Source organism: Lytechinus variegatus, chromosome 1 (genome assembly GCF_018143015.1).
Source record: "Lytechinus variegatus isolate NC3 chromosome 1, Lvar_3.0, whole genome shotgun sequence".
NCBI classification, from domain to species: domain Eukaryota; kingdom Metazoa; phylum Echinodermata; class Echinoidea; order Temnopleuroida; family Toxopneustidae; genus Lytechinus; species Lytechinus variegatus.
In genome coordinates this window covers 94,891,292-94,915,769 of record NC_054740.1, presented here as the reverse complement: position 1 = coordinate 94,915,769, position 24,478 = coordinate 94,891,292, and the positions used below count along the sequence as shown (strand labels likewise).

The window sequence follows — 24,478 nt, the reverse complement described above, 5'->3', positions numbered from 1 at the left end:
ATCAAGATATAAAATAAACTTATTTTGATGCATGTGCATAGTTCGTTCTATCTCATGCTGATACTTTAATTTCTTTTGAAATGATGAGAATGATAAGTTTCCTTTTAAACATTTAGTTGAAAAGATATAATATTTGGCATATAAAATATCAAAATTAAAAGAAGAATTTCCAGCTGGTATGCCAAATACAAAGTCATTAAAAGATAATTTTATTTCACTTTTAAGAGTGTATTTTTCAAAATCATCTAAAAATCGACGAGTAAGGGGACATTCCCAAAATAAATGAGCAATAGTTTCCGTATAGGTATGTATTATAATACATACCTATCATCTTACACTAGCAATATTGAACTGGTGACATAAGACGTTACTTAGATTTTATAATTAACCTACGCAACAAAAAGTATAACAGGTCTAAAAGGTCTAAGTAACCGGAGATCTGTAACACTATGATGCTGATTCCAGGCACAGTTAAAGAACTTGTAGGAATAAAAAGCTTTCGTTACCACGTACCACATCCGTGTTCATCAGAGCGATCTCTGCAATCACTGACACCGTCACAAACCCATGATGCCATCACGCAGAGACCGTTGTTACAGGTGAATTCCGTTTCAGGATCACATCGAGAATAATCTGAAGAGTAGAAAGGAGAGATATATTGCTATCGAGGAAAGGGAGATATAGGGACAGAGGGTAACCAAAGAGGGGATATGACATTAGTTCCGACGACATTAGCTCTGTTGACAATTGCTCCGGGCTTTATTTCATCGAGGATATAGGGTTAGCGTTAGGGGTGCAATAGGGTTTTATGTTATGTTTAGGGTTGGGTTTATGATAGGGTATAGTGTCAAATCCAGAGTGGAAGTTGGTCACTCCATTTGTGTCTGGAATTTATTGCGGAGCAAATGTCATGGAACCAAGAAAGAGAGAAAGAGAGAGGGAGAGAGAGGGGGTGTAAAAATTTGTTTAAGGGCAATTCCATAAAATATGTACGTCCGACCCCCTATATGTTGGACCTTCATGAAATTTTCTGTCTCTGATTTCTTGTTCTTTTGATAGACTGTAATGTTCTCAAATGACCATGACTTGGTCAGTTTATGAAGTGAAGTAAGACTTGAGAAATATGGGGGTTGGACGTACAAAAAGGTTGATCATTTTATGGAATTGCCCCCAAAAAATTAATTTACTCAGACTTTTCACATGATGTGAACATGAAATTTTCATTTGTGAAAATAATTAAGCTGAAAGAGAAGGACGAAGGAAAGGACGAGAATGGAAGAAGGAGATGGAATAAGAGGAATAGGTAAAATATAGAGGGAATATAATTAAACATCAGTAGGGGTAAGTGGCAAATGGAAGATGGAAGGGGTAGTGTAGTCACCATGAGAAATCAACTTACTACACGCTGATCCTTCATCCGATTGATCACCGCAGTCATTCTCATGGTCACAGAGGAATTCATCTCTGATACAAAGACCATTTCGACATGAATACTCTCCTGGCATACAGGTACGCATAGCTGAAAAGAAGAAAATAAGAAACAGTGATGGTAATAGCCGAACTCTGGCATAGGGTCTAAGTAACATTGTATATATGGCAGAGGGTATTATGGGACATTAGAAAATTTTGTTTGAACACCCTTGCAAACTAGGAGGGGTATTTGGACAATGTCGACGGTACAACAAGGTGCATAGAAGTCTGAAAATCGCCATCAGCCGCCATCTGATTCATAAATAGGTGTTTGTCAATGACCAAAACATCGAAAGTTTACTGGTTATCATTGCCCAACATCTGCAGAGACATGGTGCCCGTTGATACCTATCATATCAAATAGTTATACTTACTGCAGTTCTGGAATTCATCATCTCCCATGGCACAATCAACTTGTCCATCACATACAGCAGTGTCGGGGATGCATCTGTTCTTTAGATGCTTTTTCTGCTCACACTTGTAGAAGTTCTCCGGACAAACATATTCCGCTATTGAGAATAGAAATATATTTGGTGTCATAGCTTTGAGCATTTGGACTTGAGAAAGGACAGAACATGTGTTATTGAATTGAAAGAACTGGATTGTTCCAAGGAACCCAGATTTCAATTTGTTAAATGGAGAAAAAAAAACGCAATCAGGTAAGACTACCACCCATAATGCAATTCATGGTAATCTTATGAGAACGTCTTCACTCATCATGCTTGTATGAAACTTAACAGGCTTGATTGAAATCGTTGAGAGATTATGAAAAATTATTTCACAGTTCAATCGCATTCTTTATTTTCTTAGGATAATCATTTGAAAGTCTTTTGCGATCATATTTTAATCAAGGTGGTTAGTCCAACTTACGGCAACTTCTGTATTCATCTGAGCCGTCTGGACATTCTGGTATGCCATCACATTCCCATTCTTCAGTGATACATGTTCCGTCATCACAGGTAAAGAGACCATAATGACAAGTGAAATTAGGAGCAGCTGGGTGAAAAGAACAAAAAAGAAGAAAATATTAAGAGATCCATCACGAAATATATCTAAGAGTATGTTAGAGTAGTTTAGCATTCAGTCATCGATCGATTGGTATGAGCATTCCATTCAACACAGATACCTTGATCAGTCACAGCGATCTTGTGATTTGTTTTGATTTGAAATGTTTGTTCCCATGAATAAGATAATATGGGAAGTGAAACAATATATTTCACGACAGCCATACTCATCATATATTCTGTCGTAAACTTTTATACCTTTTCTTAAACAACGCATTTTGTAGCATGAACTTTCCAATCACGAAGCATATGTTTTCCATCGTCGAATTACTATTAACCATGAAAGCCAAATATTCTCGTAACTGTGTACTCGTTGGTACACCCCCTCCCTCCCCTTTCTCTATACCTCATAATCTCCTCTTTTTATTTCCCCCTCTCGTTCACATTTTCACATTCCCTTCTTGTTCTCGTCTTCTCCCTGCCATATTCCCAATGTTTTCCCTTTCTCTTTTCTCCTTTTCTTTAAATAGAAAATCGTCTTTTCTGGCCAAAGTGAAAATTCTTACTGCAGACATCTTCAACTTCGTCGTCACCATCAGGACAGTCTGATCTTCCATCACAGAACCACGCTCCTGGGATACATTTACCACTTTGACACAAGAAATCTTCCACTGAGCATGTTCGGTTACCTGAGGGAGAGAAAATGGCAATGGGATGAACGGATAAGGGGAACATTTGATCAGTATTTGATGTCTGACAACTTTACCTTGCTTTGATTGACTGAGATGCATATTTTTACTTCATATTTTTATTCAATCAGCAAATCTGTATTAATGCTATTCTATAAATTTATTCTATTCTACAAAGAGATGGATAAAATTTTCATGGGTTTTGCTTTAGAAGATTCTTTTATCATAACATTAATATTGATATTTTAATGTGATTTGTAACGGCGATAAGAACATTAGCTAAATATCTCCTTGATATTAATTGATATTTTATGTCAATTGATATGTATACTGTACACTGGCCAATTGTAGAAACATCCCAAATCAACGCATGTCTCGAATACGCACTCCAGATTGGTAGAAAGTGTAGTCAATCATCACCTTTTAGGATGCGGGGAAGGGGGGGGGGAGCTGGCTTATAACAATTTGGTTGTTTAACGGTCCTCGGACAATCATAACACCCATATACTTACTGCAGAAAGAGCTATCTTCATCCGAGTTATCACCACAGTCATTAGATTTATCACACAGCCACTGGGGTGAAATACAGATATTACTGTTCTCACACGGGACAGTACCAGGGGAACATGTTCTGTCGGCTGTGGGAATGTAATAGAAGAAATTGATGAATTAGAGATGGACTCTTATACCTTTCTAGTCTGACTTACATCATAATGAAATGGTATTTAAGACTGTATTTTGCTGTCATTATTTAAGCTATGAATTTAAATCCACGTGAGTTATCTTTATTTATAGTGATGTAATACTAACTAAGAATACAGTGATACAGATTAGCATTGAAAAATACATAAGCGTATTGGGACAAAGTAATAATATATTGTGTACTTATGATTTACGATCATTCAATAATAATAACAAAATGAATTATTCTGACACTAATAATGATAATGAAGGAGTAAAAGATGAAATGTAAGAGAGAGAGAGAGAAAGGGGAAGAAAGAGAGAGAAAAAAATAAAAAAGGGGGGGGGGAGAGAGAGGGGTAGATAGGGAATAGAAAGGATGAGATGGAGTGATGAAATGAAGATAAATACAAAGTAACTTACGGCAACCAAGTTCATCACTAGCCATGCCATCTAAACATTCATCAATACCATTACATAGAGAACTGTTTGATATACAGATACCATTGGCACACGCAAACGACCCAGGGGAACATGTAACAAATCCTGAAAGAAAAAAAATCAAGATATGTTTTATAAGACAACGATGATAACCTGACCATTTAAGGTCAGTATAACGTTTCGAAGTGAAAATGGAAGTTAAACAAAATGTAATTGTTTTACTCTGTTGTTCTCTCATTCTCATACAATACTTTATTTATACATGTATTATTTTTGTTAATGAATGAACCACGATAATGGATGTTTCGGGTGTGCTTTTGTGTGTTATGATGACGATGTTCCTCGGTGGGTGTGTGTGTCTGTGTGTGAATGAGCATATTTCGCCCCCCCTCTTCATCTGATGTGTACATAATTGATTATTGTATTCTTTGGAGGCTTCTTATTTTCAAGTGTAAACTTTTTATTGTCCTCCTTTTCTTGCAATGATATTTCTTTATACGAATGTACAATTTGATGATGTTTTTATTATTATCAAGAATAAATTGAATTTAAATTGAAATATTTTACGATATTTATTTATGCTTACCTATAATAATTTGTATTGTATAATATTATTGTTTGTCTTCTACAATATCATTATTTGTACTGAGTTGTTGATATTGTTGAAAATGTGGTATGCTTGATATGAATAAAACCTTGAACGTTGAAACCTTGAAATACAAAATATTACAATTTTAGATCAATCGTTTGCCTCTTGATCAACTCGTTTGCTTTTATGTTGATTAATTTCTTATTCAGTTTCAAAATGCAATATCAAATTATTCCTTCTTTAGTTCCATGACTCAAACTGAAAAAAGAGACCTACCACATATGTCTGGGTTTTCATCACTGTTATCGAAGCAATCATTGTAGAAATCACATTTAAACTGTTCATAAATACATTTTCCGTTGTCACATGTGAATTGATCTACACCGCATTTATGGTCATCTGTTCAAAAGAAAAAATAATTGATAGCATTTATTATCAGCTGCAATTAGGAATAAATCTATATTACGATTAGGATAAGTAAAATATGTAATCGAGAAAGGCGAACGATAGAAGAGTGATAGTGCCGTAATCACAGCCACTATTTACTACCCGCCCATTCATTTGTTCAGTTGTGGTGGCCTCTTAATAAAACTGTTTCGACATAAAATAATAAAAATTGTTTTAGAGCCCGATTTGGAAAATGGATGCTGCTTTGATTAAGATCAATAAAGGATTCCTACATAGGCCTACTCATCTTGACGAGGAAAAATAGAGATTTCATTTCTGAAATCAACGGTTTCACCAGTGCCCTGTATCATAAAATAAAAGAAAATTTATAATTAAGCATTAACTTTGAGTCTATGAAAAAACCACCTTACACCCATAACGTTTCTTAACTGCATCCATTTTTTTTTACTAATTGGGATCAAGCATGTGGCATTTTTCTAGTTGGACACCGTGACCTATTCAAAATAAAAGCAGACTGGGAGCATGAAATATTTAATAGCTTGGAATTGAAGTTTAATGTTTACATCTTTATGTTTTACAATGTTCATACTCACAGCAGTAGTTAGTTCCCTCATCCGACTCGTCCCCGCAGTCATCAGTGATGTCACAAGCCTGGATGAGCGGTATACATTTCTCCCCATTGGCACATGTAAACTGGGTCGAGCCATCACAAACTTTTGTATCTGGTGCTATAAAAATGGACAATGTTTTCAACATAATAATTTAAATATTTGGGTGTATTCATTCTACTAGCACGAAGATGTGGTTTGTCTTTTTAGGCGCAGGCGGGAACGGAGTGAATGTTAGACACGGCAAAGACTGGTGATGATTTAACACCAGCCCTGAATCTATATATTTGTCCACACCAAAGAGGTGTTAACAACACCGGTTTTGGTATACCAGTCTAACACCAGATAGGTGTTTATACAACACCAATTAGTATTAAAACAGCATCGGTTTGATTCCTAAATGGTGTTGTTTCAATACTTCTCTGGTGTGGACATATATAGATTCCGGGCTGGTGTTAAATCAACACCGGAGTTTTTGCAGTGTACTACGTTCTATGTGTGGGTGTTAAACTCGTAAATAAGCTAAAGAAATCAGATAGGATCCTTCTCCTAAATTGCCTTTTTTGTTCATGTCTAGTCGTTCATCATTCTCATATTTGATGAGTAGCTTAATAATTTTCATTTAATTGGTATAATCATGAGAGATGCCATATGAAACTGGGGAGAAAATGGAACTTAAGAACTGGTTGGATAAGTAGGGGTGCGTATAAAAGGAAATGACTTACGGACACAGACTCTGTTATTGTTGGCTAACGTTTTGTTGTCTGAACACGAACATATTACTCCTCCTGATGCAGATAGGGGCGTACATATATCACTACACCCTCCATTGGAATTATCACATGTTGGAACTAGAAATAAAGAAAACGAGACGATCGATCTTGAAATATAAAATCATGAAATTTGTTAGTTTATATAAAGAAGGTTACTCATTTTATTGACAATTATTTTTTGATCAGAGAAGACTATTTAAAGGAATATGAAATCGAAAATAAATTCAGAGAAATGTTACAAAATATTGAACAAACATGGATGAGGAATTTGTACAAGTACAAACATAATGTGCTGGCAATTTGAACATTCTATTTCTGAATAAAGAATCCTCAAAATAAATTTTCAAGAAAATCTAAGCTATTTCTGAGATATATATCCGATCTTGTTTGAATTTTACTGATTTATGTTTTATTTTTATAGTCCAATAACTGTCCGTTTACTTAAAAAAGTTAAAAAAATAAAATGTCTGAAGCTCTGTTTTTTTCAAATTCAAATATGACTGCATATTTTGCATTTAAAAATACAAGCTTGAAAAATGTGTGTTTGGGGAAGCGAAAGACATTGATAAACATTCATCCATTCTTAATTTAGATTATTTACATAGATCCATGTTACCAAGTTTCTATAACTTGGGCTATGATAAGTGGGTAGTACAATAAATGTACACATCGACGATTTATCACGTGGTAAAAGCCTACATATTGTGTACATGAAGAACTAAAGAATAATTTCTTCCAATCTCCAAGCTAATTAGTTCCCGTATGAATTCAAACAGAAGATATATAACTAAACAATGCGGATCTGTTCAGGGGAATTTATTTAGAAGTAATCTTAAATGTGTGGACGATGACGAGTCTCATTAAAAATGCGTAACAAGGTCGTTTTTTTATCGTCAATACCTATGAAACTAATAATGGAAAAGCGCAACGTTATATCATAGAGCTATACTGTACGTGCCTCCTATAACTGAATAAGTGTATTTAAGTTTTCCCCCTGCTAATTACATGTACACGCAAGACAGACAATCACGGTCTTGTTCTTTCCCGAGAATATTTCAATCAGCTTATATTTTCAGTAGCACGAACGCTCTTATACAGCTAGAAACCTTATTGTAATGATGGATTTGAAGAATACGCCTATATCATCAAATTAATAATCACGAAACCTAAATCACGCGAACGAACAACCTATTACCATTTTATAGATACCTTGTGGTTTGTAAATGAAAAACAATATTCAGAAAAAATAAAGCAAATTGAACTGTTTTTTGACCTCTACTGCACACAGATGGAAAAGGCAAAGTGCACTTATCGTGAACAATGAATGAAATTATGCATTCGTTTTATCGCCATTGATTAAGAAATGTTTATACTTTTGATTTTTAAAGCATACTTTCAGAGGAATCGTGTTCAGCGATGCATTGCACTGGAAACGTCTGTACGGAATCAATACCTTTTTTATTGGGAAATATGGTTTCCGTCCCCGTTGTAACTTGTATGTTTTTGTCAGGAAAATATATGGAAGTTTTTTTCTGATACGCCCATTACATTTTAGGGGAATGGAAAAAACATTTTAAAGTGAATGATAGATACGGTGACGTATCGTTACGTTTGCATGATCTTGTGATTTCATGACAATATTCAGGTTAACACAAATGGACAGGGATAAAGCCATGTAAGGTCCGAGTGTGTCGTAGCATACAAGCCCAGAACTAAACGGGTGCATTAACATAACAAAACCCTCCAATTCTTATTCACCTATTCTGCAGCAGAGAAAGGATTATTACGTAACTGTCCTACCCTTCTCAGACCAAGACCTTTTGTGTACAATAGTAGCTCCATGGACCAAATGGAATTTCCTGAACTGTATTAGAAAGACCATCAGTAGTCGTCATATTCCGTTAACCTCGTGACAAATACTTTCCAATCCATTGTATCAAATAGTTTTTATTCTACTTCTGGATTTCTACATGATGATTCATCAAAATAAGGAGAAACAAATGGATTACATAAAAAGTAAAACTTTAAACAGTATTGGTAAATTTGTTAATTAGGCCTACTTGTAGTTGAGAGAGATAGTAATAAAATAAGAAATGCTAAACATTGTTGATGTGATTTTGTAAGATGCGGATGTTATACCATGACAGAAGCCATAAAAAAGACAATCCTCGTACTATTCAGGTCAATTCATAGATAAGAATGTCACATTATACGAAGAAGAAATATTCCATCATAAGAAGGAAGGCAGTACAGCTATGTACTTTAAACAAGGAAAAATAGGCCAATTATTTTTGTATAAACGAATATCAAAATATTCTTTAACCAGTGCCTGATATATAATAGATAAATAATAGACTAACTATATTCAGTAGATATTCCACGTGTTGGAATACAAACGAATATATATATATATGTATATATATATATATATATATATATATATATATAATATATATATTGTCACCATCATCCACCTTGTATCACTTCCTTCGTACATGTTTATGAATTCAGTTGAATCAATGCTTTCTCTGAACAAAAAAGATTACTTTTCAAACGTGCTGTCCGATGTTTTCTTGCTAAAAATATTACTGGATGAATGATGACGTAAGTGATTAAATGGCAGTTAGGTACGTTTTAAAGACAATGCCGAATTGACCGTGTTCAAAGAATTGAACAGTGAAGAAATCACAAGGCATTCTTATGAACTTGACCACATTGGTTCCGCACCTGACAATGGCATCAAACAAAGATGGCTTTTACGAAGTATATGGAGGCCCTATGCAAGTAGCTGCTCTATTAATGTTATGTAACATTTGGATTATGCAGATAAATCTCTTCAACCATCATGATTTCCATTAGCGCCTACAAATTGTATAGAAGTTAAAACGTAAACAAGCGTGTAAACATTTCAGCTTTAGGTTTTATAGCCCTTTTCGTGGTTTAATTTTCAACCGTGATCTGCTGATTGAACATACGTGATCATAATACTCCATTTAGGAGTAATGGCACGGAGACAATATGGTTTAGACCCTACTGCTAATGTAATTATCTTTACCCAGATCTTCAAACATTAGCCGTTCATTTTGTAAATTATTGGTTAAAAGACTAATAACAATCTAAATTTGGCATTTGTATTTCAAAGATAAGATTCATTAAAGCTTAATCTGTGAATCTGATCTGATGAAGAATATATTATGTGTTGATATCATGTTGTGCTCTTTCATACAACTGCACTGTAGTATCTTTGATAATCGAATCACATCGTTGCTTAAGAGGGAAATTTGAACCTACAAAAAATTGTCTTATTACAATGATTATGAATTTGTTATAATGGTGGTTTTGGTGGTGGTGGTAGCAGCAGTATTGGTAGAAGTGGTGTATATAGTAGCGGTGATGTTAGAAGTCCGTGGGAATAACATATAACAGTATAAAGTGGCAATAATTGAACTTGAACGATTTATCGACATCTGCACACCACTACCATAATTACCATGACCAGCATCATTACTTAAATACCACCATCATCATTATCATAATCACCATCACCGCCACCACCACCACCACCACCACTACCATCATCATCATCATCACCAACATCATTTACATTACAGTTACCACTTTCACCATTACCACTATCATAACCAGTACGACAATACACCAGACGGTGGACTGTACTGTTTCCAGAAGAAGAAGAAGAAGATAACCAATGTCATCATCACTACCATGACCATCCCTACCAACACCATCATCATTACCATCATGAACACTATCATCATTGCAATCGCCATTACTAACTTCATCATCATCATAACCATCACTACCATCATCATAACTACCACGTACCACAACCACAACCACCACTATCATTACCATTACCAACACAAAAACATTACCACCACCACCACCACCATCCTCCTCATCATCATCATCCTCTCATCACCTGCACCAAAACCAATATTATCACCACCATCAACACCATCGTAATCATTACCATCAATAACACCACCACCACCACCACCATCATCATCATAATTACCATTACCATCACCATTACCAACACCACCACTATCATCAAATCACCACCAACACCATCATCATTACCATCACCATCATTTCACCATCACCGACCACCGCCATCCTATTCCTAAGCATAACTAATGAACCAATGTCACCAACATCATCAACATCACCATGGTCAACATTACTATTACCATCACAACCACCATCACCACGATCGTTACATCAACTTCATCATCCCATTACTTATTCTATCCCCGATTGTATCCCTTATCATAATACTTAGTTATATATATATTTCAAAAAAATCTATCAATTGCAATATGATAAAAACATATCTAATTAATCATTTCAAGTGCATAAAATGATAGATTAGATGCTGTGTTCTGTATATCACACTTTTGACGAGTGCCTTATTGTTCAGTATATTGTAAAGCATGAGACCAATTCCCTTGACATCTGCATGTAAGTTATGCGAATGAGCAAAACTTAAATCCAAGATTCTGGTCTGCTCCCGTCTTGCGCCTGTCATACGTATAGAATGAAATATTCGAACTATTATGCAACTGACAGAAATATAAACAGTAAATGAAACATATAAATGATGCTTACCTTGTCCATAGACTAATGATATTGCGAAAGTAGATAAAATAACTAAAATATATGTGTAAATCCGAGGTGATCTTGGCATCTTGAGTTTTCCTATTAACATTGAATTAGAGAGTATCTTCTCCATATCATCCTTGCATTATTGCACTTTCTTCGTGAATATCGGATGTCCGTACGTAACAGCACAGATCAGGTTCTGCTCGTCACCACCGATCGGGGGTGTAGTTTCTTGTATTGTTGAAACCTAACCATGCATTCAACATCTTCTTTTATTTTCAACCACCGAAGCAGCCTACTTCGGTCTACGTCAGTAATCTCCCCTTCTCTTAAATCTGGATTAAACCTTGGACCCAATAACGTTTTCGAAATGTAAAGGTTTTGGTTGTAGGCATTTTTTGAGGGCGTTGACGTTTTTTCTAAATGGATGTTGGCGTAGGTGGAGGGGTTGGGTGACTCATAAGTAACACCGACTCCGTCATCTTTATTCTAAAAAAACGCATCGAATTCCAGGTGATTTTTCTTTTTTTTAAGTTTGACTTTTTACTATTTTGTTCTAAGCAAAAAGCAAATAATAATCCTAAAAAAGGCAATCAATTTGACAGGTAAAGTTATTACTGCATTCAGTGCCTTGATATTCTTGAAAACATTGAATGCATATTAGTGGTATTAAACATGTTAAAGTAAAACGTCCGATATCAGTAACATCATGATTAATGTCTCAGTAATTTGTTTTGAAAGTGTTAAATAGAAAATTAGGTGATTGAAATTATTGAGCACTTTCATCCTCTAAACACAAAATTTAGATAAAGCACCCTAGACAAGAGCTTAATTAATAAAAAATGATAATAAATCATGGCTTTGCATTAGTGAGAAAGGGATGCCAATTCTCCGCATTTATGATTCCGATACAACTAACATTTAATAGAATACAATGAGCTCCAAAGTTGAAGGGGGAAAAATAAGTGGTTTATTAATTCGGATATTCTTAAATGTCGAGAGAAAACATTGACATCTTAAAACTTAAATTCTTATTTTATGACAGAACTTAAAGGTCAAGTCCACCTCAGAAAAATGTTGATTTGAATCAATAGAGAAAAATCAGACAAGCACAAGCTGAAAATTTCATAAAATCGGATGTAAAATAAGAAAGTTATGACATTTCTAAGTTTCGCTTATTTTCAACAAAATAGTTATATGAACGAGCCAGTTACATCCAAATGAGAGACTCGATGATTATCACTCACTCACTATTTCTTTTGTTTTTTATTGTTTGAATTATACAATATTTCAATTTTTACGAATTTGACAATTAGGACCTCCTTGCCTGAAGCACAAAATGTTAAAATAATGGAATTCCACGTGTTTACGGATGAATGAAACTTCATTTTACATGACAATGACGAGAAAATAAAAATATTTCATATGATAAAATACAAAAGAAATAGTGAGTGAGTAAGTGATGTCATCAACTTTCTCATTTGGATGTAACTGGCTCGTTCATATAACTATTTTGTTGAAAATAAGTGAAACTTTAAAATGCTATAAATTTCTTATTTTACATCCGATTTTGATGAAATTTTCAGTGTTGTGCTTGTTGAATTTTTCTATTTTTATTCATATCAAGTTTTGTTGGGGTGGACTTGTCCTTTAATATGATATCTAAAAAAGAATTTCATATTAATAATAATAATAATAATACCCAATATTTATAAAGCGCTTTTCCCAGAATGGCTCAAAGCGCGTTACAGCATATTATTACCCCGGTCATTGGATTAATTTCAATCCCGCACGAAAGTGCACAATTTCCACTCCCTGGGGAGCATTCCTTGCATTCATCGCAGCCATATTGTAGCCATCCTTTTCATTTTCTTTTAAAATTTCTTTCTTTATTTTTTTCTCCGTCGTGGAACTGTCTTGCTTGTTTTATTGTTTGTAAACTTATCATTATTATTATTATTTTATTTATTTATTTATTTATTTATTTTTATTTTGGGGGGTAGCCCCTAATCCCCATCTGTAAACCCATGCTGTCAATGATGCAGTTTTAGTTCTTTGAAAGTTTCAGTATAAAGAAGCGCAGGTCATATATTAGGTTAAGGTTCAACAACATTGATAAATTTGAGTGACCGTCAATTGATTGCATCCATCGAGGGTCACTTATATTTATCAGTGTTGCTGAACCTTCACCCCCCCAAAAAAATGTCCCTCGTCCTAAAAATTCAAATTTTCCTCTTCTTCTGAATGCAGATGCTTCAACGAGAACGGAAAATTGCGTCTACGCTAATGTAAAATTGTAATATAAAGCCATAGACAATAAGAGTATAAGTTAATCATTTTATACTTTTTATCACAAAGGGGGGATGCAGCTTAAATAATGCAGAAAGTTCGACAGGGAGGAAGCAGAGTTTCGTAAAGTCATGTGAATCATCAGGTAAGCATTTTTCTTTCGAACTTATCAAAACTATTACCACGATTGCTTCTGGGCATTGTGGCGTGCGCTTTTAATCCAAATGTGGGGAAGTTACAAATTGATGCAGAGGTTCGAGGTTCGAGCCCTGGTCAGGTCTTTAGGATGGTGACGTTAAAGGTCGGTCCCAGACGTAAATAATCATATCTTATTGATACACGTCTGACAAAACTCAAATACACACACACACACACACCCTCACACACACACACACACACACACACTCTGTCATGTTTTAATTCAGAAATGCAATATCATATAACGACAAAGTTTTCCACATCCACTACCTGTTAACAGCATAGCACATTTTAGTCCTAAAATTCAAATACACATAATTACCTAATCAAATGTCAACATTATAATTTTTTTCCGCCTTTTCCGAGAATGTATTCAATCTATGTTTTGACTATGTAAGTAGGATTTTCAATCTAGCTCAAATCTTTGCGCAAGAAGCTCGCAGTACCATTACATTATAAAGAACTTCTAGCCCTCTACGTTCATCCCCATTTATAAATGTCCAGTGACAAGAATACTTTAGATGGCGCTGTGATGAAATGGGAAAAATGTCTGTTTGAGGTCTCTCAGGCCTAATCCATTCCCCATGGACTCATGTGTTAAATTGGCACTTTAAAAATTTCATAAAAAATAAGGATGAAATTCGGGGGTCGAATGTTTACTACCAGTGGATAGGATTTATATCTGGTAATCCATATCTGACCAGAAAAGGGTCCCTCGACCGGCTCATTTTAAAACTAAATTGGCGTGTTTGAAGACATCGTCGGGGGAGCAGATTCATCACCTCAAACAGCAAAATAGCCCTAATCCTTCCGCCAGTCAAAATATAGTCCAAAATTGGTGATATTTCTTCCCAATTTGGGAAAAGGAAGTTCAGTAATTACCAAAAAATAGAATCAGTGTTAGACGGACAATCATATGCATACACTTTGTCAATCAGCCATATCAAAATAAAAAAAATAGCAATGGGTTAATTGGCTCGAATGAATATCTATGGCCTGCCACTAGTGATTAGGCCCGTGAAGCCTTGAATTCGATTACATACTGTATTTTCCCTATATTTTCCTATTCTGAAACGAGAAGACAAAACAAAATGAACCAGGGAGAGATATTCAAACCTAAAATTCGATTATACCTCCAGAAATGGAAGAAATCAGAGCTAGGAAAGGAAATAAGACAGAAGGGGGGGGGGGGCAGAACTGGGATTATTGATCATCATGTGAACATGTTTTTATAACTGATTATCCGAAATTAACATAATTAATTCTGTGAGAGTCTTTCTCGGTCACCGAGTTGTTCTCCTGAAACACCGTCATGCTTCACGTGAGTCGGAGAACCTCGCAAAAACACTATTCTGTTTACATTGAAGTACTTGATAATGGGCTGAATTGGATTTGAAATAATGATGATGTGAAATCAGAAACCGAAAGAACGATATATATGTTTATGTATGAGTTTCTTGCGCACGATGCCCATAAATAGCGATTTATAGTGAATGACTCTGGATAGCTTTATTCACAAGTACCCCTTTCCGTTATTTTGCACTGTAAACTGAACCAGGTAACTCTTACGAGTTATCAACACCAGCCCATTGCCATAGCTGTACTTCAAAGAAGCAAGTTATCAAAGGTAAATAAATTATACTCATTATATCGTAAATTTAAACATGTAAGTAATTGGTGTCATTCCTTTCGTAGAATCCCAACTCAAATCGAAAAATTCATATTGATATAAAATGCTTATTAATATGAGGAAACCAAAAGTATGATCAAGATGAAAGCATGTAATTAGCTCAGAGAAAAGGGACGAGTCAGGGGAAGCGGAACGTATTTTCGTTTTTTTTTTTTTTTTTTTTTTTGGGGGGGGGGGCAAAGCCAAAAAGGGCATTTTGGTGCAAACGTATATTTTCACCATGAGATTATCATCTGTGTGAAGTGTGCATGTTTTGTATTAATTAAGCTGAACAAAGTTTTTTTAAAGTGATTTTTGATTGATAAGATACATATTTAGATTTTATTCTTTCGCGAGCGAGCGTAGCGAGAGGTTTGGGAAAATTCAAATCTGAAGTTGTAAAATTCGTTCTTTGGCCAATAATGGACCTAATTATTGTTAAAAGGATATCCTTACGAGATGTTGCGAGTGTGCATGAGTAACGAGCTCAAAATTTTGGAAATTTCATGTTATAAAACATGAAAATTAAACATTACGAGCAGTTTTTATAATCATGAAAAAGGATGTAACTCTAACTTAAGAATTAACGCTAGCGCGAAGCGCGATCTGAAAATTTTAATATACTGACCAGAAAAGGAACCTTTTAAAGACTGAATTTAATGACTCATGAATAAGATACGGGCTACATTTGTCACAGATCGAATCATGCGAGCGCGAAGTGCTTTTCTAAGTGATTTTCTAACTTAAAATGTATAACGTTTTACTTCAAAAAATGTATTTCATGAAAAAAGGGGGAACATTTCTTTTTTTAAAGAGCATCTGTTTCCTACTGGGATATTTTGGGGTTGGGGTCATTTGCCCCTCGCCCCCGGTTTCGCCGCCCCTGGGAAGAGCTTTGTGCTCCCGGGCACTGTCTTACAAAGAGTTACAATGATCCATCAATCTCAACTGTATGGAAATTCATCCATACCATTATTTTTCTACAGAAAATTTGCACAATCTCCTTAATGGAAAAAAGAGAATCACTATTCAAAAGAACGATGAATGTATGAATACATAATATCTAGAAAATATTTTGAATAAATTTGCATTTTAGATGTTGACGTTGCTGGTCATCCTTTTCTTTGGTTGATCGGAACAATCGCAACTCTTTGTAAGACGGGACTTGAATGACGGATCTAGAACGGTGAGGATCAACATAATTATGCCGAATACTTGTACTCCCATATGGAGGGAGGTCACGTCAAGAATCACAATTAGAATGCTGTCCATTATCAATGATAGCTATCGTTTCACCAAGAAAGTGTTTGATGGTGCATTGGGCTATTCCACACTAGAACTTCAAAAATATCATAAATTTCAACATGCTTTCAATAAGTCATAAGTAGTGTAATATTTTACTATGATACCTAAATTTTATGAAAATTATGAGTTTTAACCAGAAGTGAAGACAGATATAGTTTTAATTGGGGGGAACAATGGAATTTTAAATTTTCAATAATTTTGCTCATTGAATAGACACCGCCTGAAACAATTATTTGCAAAGCAAGAGAAGATTGAAAATATTGCAGGTCAATAGAGTAATATATCACTGATGGTTCCAAATAATATCTACAACATTTTCATGATCCATAATAGGGCAGTCCTGATTTTTCCGAACCTATTTTTGGCAATGTCCTGTACGACACATGACAAGGCAAAAAGTTTTTCCTACAATTTTATTTTTGATGATGCAATTTCATAAAATCAGTTTCTCTTTGTTTGACCCATGGGTGATCGATTTATCCCATAAGGATCTAATTACTGCCCTTCATTTTTCAATTATTGTCCTATTAAAAGTTATCCCGTACGACACACGGTGTGTCGTATACGAGACATGTCCCGTACGACACACAATATAATAATGCATTTGATTGCAGGATTTGGATTCAGAAACCATAAATAGTAGGCATATTTAAATTCATTTAATTGATTTAGCATAAAGTGAACTAAAAAAGTACTTTGTTTATCTCCACAGAACATAAAATAGGTGATTCTAAACATTTTAATTTATATGGAGGCTTATTCTTTTGTGAATCCCTTCAGCTAAACTGGTGATTTTCACTGATCAGAGCACGTTAATTTCTTTTCATTGGACATGATAAGAAAACTTTTATAATTATTTCAACCTAGCCTGGAAGATGACTTCCTCTTGCATGCTAATGTGGAATTATTATAAGATGTAAAAAAAATACATATCAATCATCATGATCATCTATTTGGACTTCCCTTGATGATCACTATTTTTTTATATACAGCATTGAAACTCCTTACTTTTTTCAATATGTTTAAAAAAATCTGGAAAATAAGACAAACCATATAGTTTCATGAAATGCAGATGGGTTTGAAAAAGTAGAACCGTATTTCTTTAGAAAAAAAAGTGGAATTACAAGTGACAGTTGTGACATATATCATGTAGATATTCATTTTATATAAAAACTTATAACATTTTAGCCCCATAATTTACACAAAGTTTCATTCATTCATTGTTTAAATAGTGTTTGGAAATCATCAATTAATTCCCTAAAATATAACTTCACACAAAACCTAAAGTTTTTCAGCTCGTAAAAATGCTGTGAACACTTGTACATTTCCCATCATGAAAAAATTATAACATATTGCTCCCAATTGTATATATTGAGGTTACTTAATTATATTGTCCTGAATGACTCCTTATTACAAGATTTTTCATAAAAGAGGAAAATTTAGGGGCAATGCTCCTTCTGATTGATTAAAAGTTCATTTTTTTTATTCAGGCTGCCCAGTACAACACGCAAGTGTATGTACAACACACAAGTGTCCCGTACGACACACAAGTGTCCCGTACGACACAGAAGTGTCCTGTACGACACACAATTGTCCCGTACGACACATTATTTTGTTTATGATATATTGACAGAAATATTCAGCTAATAGCGATTTCTAACCTAATGAATGTCTTAGTTTGATAGGATTATCATTATCATCAGCCAAATAATGTGATTGAAGAAGCCAAAGTGACATAAAGTAAGAAAGTTTGGCTTCAATTTAGAGATGTCCCGTACGACACATTTTGAATGTCCCGTACGCCACAATGTTCTCGAAAATTATAATTTGCTTTATTTATTCATGAATGTTTATTTTGCTTTCTTTTATAAATGTGTTTGTTCTTGGGTAATTGAGTGTTAATTTGAGTTCAGTTTCTACTAAATTTATCTGCCCAACTCACAGACTTTTGAGTACAAACTTGAGGTTTCTAAAAAAAACACTTTTTCTGCGTCCGTACGACACATTACTATCTTAAATCTGTATTATACAGGATGTAAATTCAAGTCATGTTAAGTCTTGGTTTTTCTAACACTCTGGTAGTACTTGATGATCACCTATAGTTACTGGAATATTTTTTGTTTTTTCTTGTCAAAAACTGTCAAATGCTCTCTAAATGTCCCGTACGACACGTATGGAATCACCCCATTACTTTATAAAAAACAACAACAAAACATAAAATGATTGCTGTCATTTTGATATCGCTTCTCGTTTTTGTACTAACACAGAATCTAAACAAACAATCATGGCAACTCTTTCGTTTGCACTTCTCCTTGTCAATGTCATTCACTCGGCCTTCATTATGGTGGGGACAGAACCACTCGCCACCATGCGTGATCCGGGAACTACCGATCATAGAGGCTTTGACCCTATCAACACGGGTTCAGGTAAATATTGCTCCATGGACATCCAAAACAGTAGAGCCAACTGCTCGAATCGTGGTCTAAAAGAAGTTCCAAGGGACATTCCCTATTATACACTGCATCTATCACTCTCCTACAACTTGATAGAGAGGATCTACAACGATTCTTTCTCACATTTAAAGAATCTCGTTGATATATCACTGCAGTACAATGTTATCTTCGAGATAGAAGAAGGCGCATTCTTTGATCTTCATCTCTTGCAGTCGGTAAACCTAATTGGGAATCGGCTGTCTGTTCTTCCAAGTCATCTCTACAGTCAAAACTATTATCTTACTGATATATTTGTCAGGAACAACACTTTAACGGAAATTCCAGATCTGGTCTTGAAGGCACCGAATATATCTTTCATTGACTTTGGGCTGAATTTCATCAACTCATCGAATTTCAGAATGTATTTCGACACAACGTGTGACCTTATGTACATAGATCTCAGTGGTAATGCAATCAACAGTCTAGAAAATGGCTCACTGAAAAATTTGGAAGTTTGTATAAAGATTACTTTCATTGATTTTTCATCAAATAGCATATCATCGTTAGACCCTCAGAGTTTACAAGGAATCAATATCGAAGGAATTTCATTCGAAGGGAACCCTCTATATGAAAAAGGAGTTGAAGAGGTTTTTTATGCATCGATCAGAGCCCCTACGCTGACTCACATAAGTGTAGCAACATCAAATCTAACATCTCTATCTTCAAAGATCTTCAGTCCTTTGACAAACTCGCCATTGGAATCCATTGCTTTAAGTACAAACGACATCTCCTCCATCCCAGAAAATGTTTTTCATTTTTTGACAAGATTACGGAAATTGTTTTTGTCCGAAAATAAAATACAAGTAATTTCTCCGAAAAGTTTTGATAACATGTCTTCTATGCAACAACTTTACCTTGATGGCAACGCTATTGCACACTTAGAAACTCCAGCTCAAACAGGGATATGGGAACCACCACTTAGAACTCTCTCTCTGGGTAATAATTTACTTTCTGAAATTCCATCGAAAGTGTTCATTGGTTTGGGGAGTTTGATTTACCTTATACTCCATTTTAATTCTATCAGAATTATTCACCGTGATTCGTTTGATGGTCTGACTAGCCTTGAACTCCTCAATTTGAACGGAAATTCATTGATAAATCCTCCGAGATTTGGGGCTATACCTACCCTGATAAATCTTTACTTGAGTAGTTGTGGTATCAACTCTATTGACCCTGAAAACACATTCACTGGCCTTTATGTGCTCTCTGAACTGAGGCTTGATAACAATTATCTTCATATATCTGACTTATGGATAAATGAAAGAAACATATCTACATTTAGGAACCTAACCAAATTAAAGTACCTCGATTTAAGCGCCAATAACTTGATCCAACATGAAATACCAAGTGGATGTTTCGAAGGTCTTTACAACCTTGAGATGCTAAACCTTCAAGGCATTTCTCTTCCTAAGCTAGACCAAGACCTTTTAAAAGGCCTCACAAATCTTGAAATGCTTTCCCTTGAAAACAACGAGTTAAAGGATATTCATCCCGAAACTTTCCGAGATCAGGGCAAATTATTCTCACTTTATCTTGGTCAAAATCCAATTGCAGGTCTAGACGATAATGTATTTGCTCAAACTAAAAAGCTATCCGTGCTGAGTCTGCCTAAAACGAACATAGAGGTCATTACGAAAAAAACACTTGGTCCAATCATACCTTCTTTGTCCACCTTAGATTTATCCAACAAAAAACTCTCATGTAACTGTGAAAATAAATGGTTCAGAAACTGGATGCAAAACAGCAGTGTAGAAATAATTTTAGATGAAACCGTTTGTTCCATCGATTCTCCCCAAGAATTGCAGGGAAAATCTTTTAGCGAGTTTGATTCACCCCTCTACTGTGGCCCTGATATAATTTTATACTGTGGTGTATCTGTCGTTTCGGTTCTGGTGATAGTTATTCTGGTGGTGTTGTATTACAATCGTTGGTGGATCAACTACAAGTGCTTCCTTCTCAGACTCTGTATAATCGGTTACAGCGAAATCATTGAAACACGGGATTACAAATACGACATCAACATTGTGTACGATGACGACCACCAAGAATGGGTCAACGAATATTGGGTGCCCAACATTAATGAGCGTGATCCAGACTTAAATCTCCTAGTCGGTGATGAAATGCTACCACTTGGGATGTATCGCCTTGACGCTGTTGCCCACGTCATTGACAACAGTTACAAATCGGTTTTTATGGTCAGTCAAAGTGCGATCAAAGATAGTTGGTTTCTTACAAAACTACACTTAGCTCTGCAACATGTGAATCACGCCAAACGCGACGCAGTACTTTTCGTGTTTTTAGATGACATTCCTGGTGAAGACCTTCCTTATCTGATTCGCCTTTTGATGAGTATTAACCGACCCTATCTCAAATGGGACGAAGACCCAAGGTATCAAGAATATTTCTGGGAACTCTTCATGAAAAGCATCAAGGTTACCACCAAGATCAATTATACTATTCCAATGTAGATACGAAGTTTTAATATTTCTGGGAACTTTTCATGTAAAATATCAAGGTTACAACCAAGATCAATTCTACTATTCCAATGTAGAAACGAAGTTTTAATATTTCTGGGAACTTTTCATGTAAAGTATCAAGGTTACCACCAAGATCAATTCTACTATTCCAATGTAGATACGAAGTTTTAATGTTTCTGGTAACTCTTCACCAAAAGGGTTACCACCAAGATAAATCATACTTTTCTAATGTAGATACGAAGTTTTGATCTATCCATGGGTGACGTATCAGTGATCTTTAAAGATTTATGGCATGTGCAAATTAGTGTTATAATTAATTGTATAGTTATAGTAAGAGCCGAAAACTCGTCAGCAAATTTGTAGTCAGATGTTGCTCGATTGATGGCGGGGAGCTTTGGAGATCAGGTATTTTTGACTCTAGGTCAAACTTACAATGAAGTTGTCATACACATTCTGGCGCTGGTGAAATTTGTATCATAACCTATGAGGAGCAGAAGATACGTGGATATTAAACATGATAAAGGGAAGTGAATTGATGTTCAGATTAGTCTATAACATATAATAATATTAATGATCATGATGATAATGATTTATTAAGCGAAACGTTTATCATGATTCTAATATTGTGTCCCGATTGTGTCACAAGAGCTCGAAGCTGCTGTGATTCTAAATGAACAAATTACGTTCTATTCCATAGACATAATCTGGAGGTTGCACGCATGAATGATCAGTCTCAAAGAGTTACTTTAGTTTAATGTTGAGGTGTTGCAACAAAAACGTGTTTTGTTCATTACGTTAATTGTCAGATTCGACAAGCTCATTGCACATGGGGGGGGGGGTTACAATTCAGTGTGTTGAACACTATCAGTTATTTCTTAAAATTGAGTCTTTGTCGAACTGATAATTACCAGCGGTGTTCCCTAATAAATTAGGTGACAGAAGATAATTTGGAAAGGGCATATACCGAGAACATAATACTTTGTACCATCTGCATATTAGATATTTGTGAATCCGACAGTCCATATTATGAACTGTGATAATAATCAAGTTTGCTCGTAACGCATGCAGAACAATGTTTTTCAGGGTATCTTCATGTAAGTATTTGTGAAAAAGCCTCAAGTCAGCCTATATCAAGAAATAGGCAGATTTGCAAACACACGCGAAGTGAGTTTCCACGTATAAGTACATGCGTATAAAATACATCAAAGTTTCTAGTATCAGTTTGAGTTCTGGCTGAGTCGCCCTTTAGTACAAATTAACTCTGAACTTTGAAAACTGGTGCTCAGTGCCCCCGGGGATGGGGGGTACCGTCTCGTGTATATCACAAACGGGGATGTGCCGCTCCAGTAGGTCGTTTTTTGTCCCTCCCCTAAAAAAACCCTTAGACATGGGTCTTGCTATTGCAAGAAATCCTTAGCCATATAGGGTTCTATTTTTCAACTGAATAATTCTTAGACATATCCGTTTCTACAAAGGAAAATACCTGTAAGAATTCTCAGGAAAAGCCCCCGGAAAAGCCCCGGAAATGTCTACGTCGAGAGTAAGAGTAGGAAACCGGGACGAGTAGATTCTGTAGTTTTTCCACATCTTATTACGATAGTAATGCATATCTTTTTAATGTGATGGTCTCATTTCTCAAAAAGCTAAAATTAATCTGGAAAACGTGACTTTATTTTACATAAAATCATTAGGCATGGGTCTGTATTTTGAGAAAAGTCTTTTGACATGGGTACCTGTTCAGGACCCTTAGAAATTGGTAAGGGTTTCAAACCCCGAGTCTCACACCCCGTCCAATCATAATCCAAGTATACCCCGGTTCAGTGCCCCCCAAACCAACAATTCAATTTTATTTTCATTTCACATCAAATTTTCTAGCATAATATACATCCAAAACAAAACAAATCATAAAAGGCGTAATTGAGGTCATGATTATGTAATTAACAGTAGATACTGACGCAGCCATAATCATAAATATCAACAATAAAAAATAGCCCCTATGTAGGCACATTGTTAAACAAAAATAAGGGATAAAAGGAGGTGGGAATGAATCCCTGCACTTTTATTTTTCTTAAAAGATGTCCAAGATCAAGTTATTACTTGTTGAAGGAGAGTTAATAATGTTTTTGACTATAATCATTCCATCAATGAAATAGTCTGTAAATAACCGGGTAGTAATACAAAATAAAATATGCTTATTATATTTTTTATGTTTATTATTTTATATTGTATGCTTATGCTTTTTTCTGTACAGAAAATCTGCACGTTACAATGACCACACAATGCATGTTTAATATCTTGAAAATTGTTCGTACAGCCCTACCATGATCATATTTCCATTATCATGATTATATATGGCCTAAAAGAGTATGTTCTCCAAAATGATTTAATTCCATATTCGTATGGTATGTGTTAGGCTTAGTCAATCAGAGGGTATTATTTACTCTGATGTAAATGCAATTATGACATTATTGACATCCGGGCCCAGTATTACAAAGAGTTACGATCTATCCAATCAATCGTAACTCTATGGAAATCCATCAGTGTCATAATTTCTTCTATAGGAAATTTGCAAAATGTTCTTTGTAAACAAAGGAGAGCACGCCCAATTGTCAAGAAATCAATGAATTTATGGATATACATTCATATCTAGAAAATAAATTGAAGAAACGTGCATTTTATATGTTGACGTTGCTGGCCGTACATAGTTGCGATTGATCGGATCAATCACAACTCTTTGTAAGACTGGGCCCCTGGATTCATCA

The 24,478-nt window shown here is 35.1% G+C and overlaps 2 protein-coding genes across 2 annotated transcripts in view; one reads left to right on the top strand and one right to left on the bottom strand.

Annotated features, from left to right (window-relative positions):
• Window positions 1-11,493, bottom strand: part of LOC121429327 (low-density lipoprotein receptor-related protein 2-like) — a 35,444-nt gene extending 23,951 nt beyond the window's left edge. The window contains exons 1-11 of the mRNA XM_041626337.1: window positions 11,293-11,493; window positions 6,616-6,741; window positions 5,876-6,010; window positions 5,151-5,273; window positions 4,268-4,390; window positions 3,676-3,801; window positions 3,041-3,163; window positions 2,341-2,466; window positions 1,845-1,979; window positions 1,400-1,519; window positions 514-633 (exon numbers count right to left, since the gene is read on the bottom strand). Of these exons, the coding sequence (XP_041482271.1) occupies window positions 514-633; window positions 1,400-1,519; window positions 1,845-1,979; window positions 2,341-2,466; window positions 3,041-3,163; window positions 3,676-3,801; window positions 4,268-4,390; window positions 5,151-5,273; window positions 5,876-6,010; window positions 6,616-6,741; window positions 11,293-11,416 (1,381 nt within the window). The 5' untranslated portion in view covers window positions 11,417-11,493. The remainder of the gene's footprint in view (window positions 1-513; window positions 634-1,399; window positions 1,520-1,844; window positions 1,980-2,340; window positions 2,467-3,040; window positions 3,164-3,675; window positions 3,802-4,267; window positions 4,391-5,150; window positions 5,274-5,875; window positions 6,011-6,615; window positions 6,742-11,292) is intronic.
• Window positions 11,494-15,270: 3,777 nt separating this feature from the next.
• LOC121429315 (toll-like receptor 3) lies at window positions 15,271-24,259 on the top strand. Its single transcript, XM_041626328.1, has 2 exons — window positions 15,271-15,400; window positions 19,015-24,259. Exon 2 carries the CDS (start codon window positions 19,032-19,034, stop codon window positions 21,705-21,707), a length of 2,676 nt encoding a protein of 891 aa, XP_041482262.1. The 5' UTR covers window positions 15,271-15,400; window positions 19,015-19,031; the 3' UTR covers window positions 21,708-24,259.
• Window positions 24,260-24,478: the final 219 nt, after the last annotated feature.

Excerpts from the sequence above, each read along its gene's own strand:
- LOC121429315 (XM_041626328.1), top strand. The coding sequence starts at position 19,032 with ATGGCAACTCTTTCGTTTGCACTTCTCCTTGTCAATGTCATTCACTCG.